Source organism: Sphaeramia orbicularis, chromosome 6 (assembly GCF_902148855.1).
Source record: "Sphaeramia orbicularis chromosome 6, fSphaOr1.1, whole genome shotgun sequence".
In the NCBI taxonomy this organism is placed as follows: Eukaryota; Metazoa; Chordata; class Actinopteri; order Kurtiformes; family Apogonidae; genus Sphaeramia; species Sphaeramia orbicularis.
Window position 1 is genome coordinate 8514611 of NC_043962.1, and position 5000 is coordinate 8519610.

The 5000-nt window shown below is 34.9% G+C and overlaps 1 protein-coding gene across 1 annotated transcript; it reads left to right on the forward strand.

Moving 5' to 3' along the window:
- On the forward strand, window positions 1–4316 carry LOC115420754 (C-C motif chemokine 4-like). Its single transcript, XM_030136256.1, has 3 exons — window positions 1–81; window positions 2917–3040; window positions 3912–4316. Exons 1-3 carry the CDS (start codon window positions 21–23, stop codon window positions 4051–4053), a joined length of 327 nt encoding a protein of 108 aa, XP_029992116.1. The 5' UTR covers window positions 1–20; the 3' UTR covers window positions 4054–4316.
- Window positions 4317–5000: the final 684 nt, after the last annotated feature.

The window sequence follows — 5000 nt, forward strand, 5'->3', positions numbered from 1 at the left end:
AGCGTCGTCACGGTAACAGGATGAGGACGCTGATGTTGATGATGTTGATGCTGATCAGTATCGACGCCTGCAGCGCCATGCGTAAGTGTGTCACTTCACCACAATCAAACACTGGCAGACTGCAGGGTTGTGTAGGCAGGGGTGTCAAACATACAACCCGTGAGCCTGAACCGGCCGCCAAAGGGTCCGATCAGGTCCACGGGATGAATGAGTGACATGAAAAAAATTACACTGAAGATATTAATAATTAATGGGTCAAATAGAGCTCAGTATAACGGAAAAGCGAATGAAAGCAGTAGAATAATAACAGAATAACCTATAAATAATGACAAATACTAATGTTTCTATTTGTTTTGGTGTGAAAATTAAATTACATGCAATAGTTTACAGTTACAAGCGATCCTTTAACAAAAAAAGTTGAATAATCTAAAACTATGAACAACCTGAAAGTGTAACTGCCCCAATATTCTGTCTGTTATTTAATGGTTAATGTATTTGTAGATCCACTGTGATCCGTAAGTTATAAAGTACATGTGGAAATGATATGGAAAGGAGACAGAATATTGGTAAAAGTGTGTGTGTATATATATATATATATATATATATATATATATATATATATATATATATATATATATATATATATATATATGTATGTATGTATATATACTTATATATTTCTATTTTTCTATATTTATAACCATTGCACTACATACCAAAGCATATTTGCACTCTCCTTTTTAAACACTTTTTTCTTTTATTCAAATTTATATGACTGTTTGTTTTACGTGAATGTGTATGTTTATGTGTATGTTTCTATGCTGCTGTTAACACTGTGAATTTCCCCATTGTGAGATCAATAAAGGAATATCTTATCTTATCTTATCTTATCTTACATATATATATATATATATATATATATACATACATACATACAGTACAGGCCAAAAGTTTGGACACACCTTCTCATTCTTTGCATTTTCTTTATTTTCATGACTATTTACATTGTAGATTCTCACTGAAGGCATCAAAACTATGAATGAACACATGTGGAATTATGTACTTAACAAAAAAAGTGTGAAATAACTGAAAACATCTCTTATATTCTAGTTTCTTCAAAGTAGCCACCCTTAGCTCTGATGACTGCCTTGCACACTCTTGGCATTCTCTTGATGAGCTTCCAGAGGTAGTCACCTGAAATGGTTTCCTAACAGTCTTGAAGAAGTTCCCAGAGATGCTTAGCACTTGTTGGCCCTTTTGCCTTCACTCTGCGGTCCAGCTCACCCCAAACCATCTCGATTGGGTTCAGGTCCGGTGACTGTGGAGGCCAGGTCATCTGGCGCAGCACTCCATCACTCTCCTTCTTGGTCAAATATCCCTCACACAGCCTGGAGGTGTGTTTGGGGTCATTGTCCTGTTGAAACATAAATGATGGTCCAACTAAACGCAAACCGGATGGAATGGCATGTCACTTCAGGATGCTGTGGTAGCCATGCTGATTCAGGTTGCCTTCAATCTTGAATAAATCCCCAAAGGCGTCACCAGCAAAGCACCCCCACACCATCACACCTCCCCCTCCATGCTTCACGGTGGGAACCAGGCATGTAGCATCCATCCGTTCACCTTTTCTGCGTCGCACAAAGACACGGCGGTTGGATCCAAAGATCTCAAATTTGGACTCATCAGACCAAAGCACAGATTTCCACTGGTCTAATGTCCATTCCTTGGGTTTCTTGGCCCAAATAAATCTCTTGTGTTTGTTGCCTCTCCTGAGCAGTGGTTTCCTCGCAGCTATTTGACCATGAAGGCCTGATTCACACAGTTTCCTCTTAACAGTTGTTGTAGAGATGTGTCTGCTGCTAGAGCTCTGTGTGGTATTCATCTGGTCTCTAATCTGAGCTGCTGTTAATTTGCGATTTCTGAGGCTGGTGACTCAGATGAACTTATCTTCAGCATCAGAGGTGACTCTTGGTCTTCCTTTCCTGGGGTGGTCCTCATGTGAGCCAGTTTCGTTGGAGCGCTTGATGGTTTTTGCGACTGCACTTGGGGACACATTCAAAGTTTTTGAAATTTTCTAGACTGACTGACCTTCATTTCTTAAAGTAATGATGGCCACTCGTTTGTCTTTACTTAGCTGATTGGTTCTCACCATAATATGCATTCTAACAGTTGTCCAATAGGGCTGTCAGCTGTGCATCAACCTGACTTCTGCACAACACAACTGATGGTCCCAATCCCATCAATAAGGCAAGAAATTCCACTAAGTAACCCTGACAAGGCACAGCTATGAAGTGAAAACCATTTCAGGTGACTACCTCTTGATGCTCATCAAGAGAATGTCAAGAGTGTGCAAGGCAGTCATCAGAGCTAAGGGTGGCTACTTTGAAGAAACTAGAATATAAGAGATGTTTTCAGTTATTTCACACTTTTTTGTTAAGTACATAATTCCACATGTGTTCATTCATAGTTTTGATGCCTTCAGTGAGAATCTACAATGTAAATAGTCATGAAAATAAAGAAAATGCAAAGAATGAGAAGGTGTGTCCAAACTTTTGGCCTGTACTGTATATATATATATATATATATATATATATATATATATATATATTAATTGCACTTTTGTTATGGAGTTATTTTGTTATATTAGTAAATTTTACTTATTTTTAAAAGACATTTGAGGTTGTTTATGGTTGTTCAGGTTATCAACATTTTCATTATGTAATTTTACTTTTTTTTTTACACAACATTCATTGCATTTGTATAATTTTATTGAGTTATTTTTAACTGCATTTTTTTTGTTATCTTTATTAAACTTTTCCAGTTTAGTTCATATTTTTGTAGCAGCTATAGTTTACATTTCAATAGCTTATGTTCAATACTTAATATGCAATTAATTATTATTGTTATTATTTACAGCACGTGCAGTGAATGATATTGCACCTGTATCGTGCTGCGTTCAGTTCTTCACGGGAAACATCCCACCGGCCAGAATTGTCTCCATCAAGAAGACTGACAGCACTTGTACCAACAAGGCCTTTGTGTACGTCTGCACTTTACTCAAACACATGTTTATGTCTTTGTTGCAGCAAATAGACCAATCCTTAACCCTTAAAGACCCAAACAACCAGAACCATTTACTGATGTAACTGTTTAATACCTGTTGATCCACTAATTCTATCAATACATGCAAATAATTGGTGTAAAATACAGTTCTTCATCTTTACATGGTCATCAGATATGACCCATTTGGACGTTCAGAGGCTCCGTAGTTACCGTAGCAACACTGTCATCTTCTACAACATTGATTCACCAGTAAAACCCATGGAGTTGGATCAATGACAGTGGGTGGACACACTGGGTTTATGTTCAGTTAATGATAGATTTGACTGAGATAAAAGCACTTTTTATCTGTTTCTGATATAATAGCCTTTGAATTTTCTCTGAGCTTTAATGAACATCTACATTATCAGTGAATTAAAAATAGGAAAATACAGGATTTTTGCTAAAAAAACAAAACAAAACACTAAACTAAAAATACAGAGAATAATATTGTAATAAATACTGATTTATCACTTTTTAAAGATTAAATATTGTGGAAAAATTAATTTGGAAGTCGTCATAATCATAATAAAAGTAGCACACAATAAAGAAGAAATTGAGCAAAATGATCAAGAATAACAAATAAAATAAAAAATAAAATGAACAAAATGAATAAAAATTAACAAAATTATAAATGCAATAAACAAAATAAGGTTATAGATGTTTGGAACTACCATAAAAGTATGACTGGGTCTTTAAGGGTTAAACAGATGCTGAAATGAACACTTATCATCATGGTTTTTGTAATTTCAGTCTGATTTCAGATCATATTTGCTGGTCTTTATTGGGTTGTTTGTGTTTTTTTTCTATAGGGTGACGACTGTTAAAGGAGCTCAAATCTGTGTCCATGACACATGGGTTCACAGTGTCTTCAAGCAACCAAGTCCAACCGTAGACACGAGTTCACGCAAACTCACATTTACTCCTTCAGTCAGTCACAACATATCAAACTGAAAGCAAACACACACTTTACCTTCTCAAATGGTTTATATTCAAGACTGTTTAGCATGACTCAGATGGAAAATTCATTTATATGAATAAATATATTAGTATTCTTCATTAAAACATAGACAATATGATCAAACAGATACATGTTTACCATGAACTCTCATGTTTTCTGCTTTTCCGCTTAAAACTTTCTGCCTGAAATTGTGTCATTAAAAGTTTCATGGAGCATTTATGAACTCTGGAGTGAAATAAATCAAGTAAGCAAATTAAACTGATCCTTTTGTTTCAGTCCAAAATGGTATTATACATTTTGTTATTATTATTATTATTATTATTATTATTATTATTATTATTATTATTATTATTTGTAGTAGTAGTAGTAGTAGTCGTGGTAGTAGTAGTAGTAGTAGTTATAGTATTAGTATTAGTAGTAGTAGCGGTAGCACTAGTGGTAACAGTAGTAGTAGAAGTAGTGATGATATATATGATGCAAAACAGAGCTGATAAACTGATCCATGAACGTTAGCGATCAAAGGTCACCAGGTAACATCTGAACATTTGAACATTCACAAAGACTGTTGAGCAGCACTTCATTCACAAAAACAGTAGATCTATCTATCTATCTATCTATCTATCTATCTATCTATCTATCTATCTATCTATCTATCTATCTATCTATCTATCTATCTATCTATCTATCTATCTATCTATCTATCTATCTATCTATCTATCTGTAGTATTGCAGATATGAGTAAAATTAAGTACAAAAAAAAAAAAACTCTGAAGAATGCTGTTTTAAATTTTTTTTTTCTTTTACAAGATGACGTTTTTTGCAACATAAAATTCAAACCAAACGGCTGAATGTCATGTGTGTAAATGTGTGTGTTCACTCCGGGTCAGTAGGGGGCAGTAAACACCGGCACCGTTTGTTTACATTCTGAACACAGAGAAGA

Coding starts and splice junctions, on each gene's coding strand:
- LOC115420754 (XM_030136256.1), top strand. CDS start 21: ATGAGGACGCTGATGTTGATGATGTTGATGCTGATCAGTATCGACGCC. Junction 82..2,916: donor CGACGCCTGCAGCGCCATGC/GTAAGTGTGTCA, acceptor TATTATTTACAG/CACGTGCAGTGAATGATATT. Junction 3,041..3,911: donor TGTACCAACAAGGCCTTTGT/GTACGTCTGCAC, acceptor TTTTTTCTATAG/GGTGACGACTGTTAAAGGAG.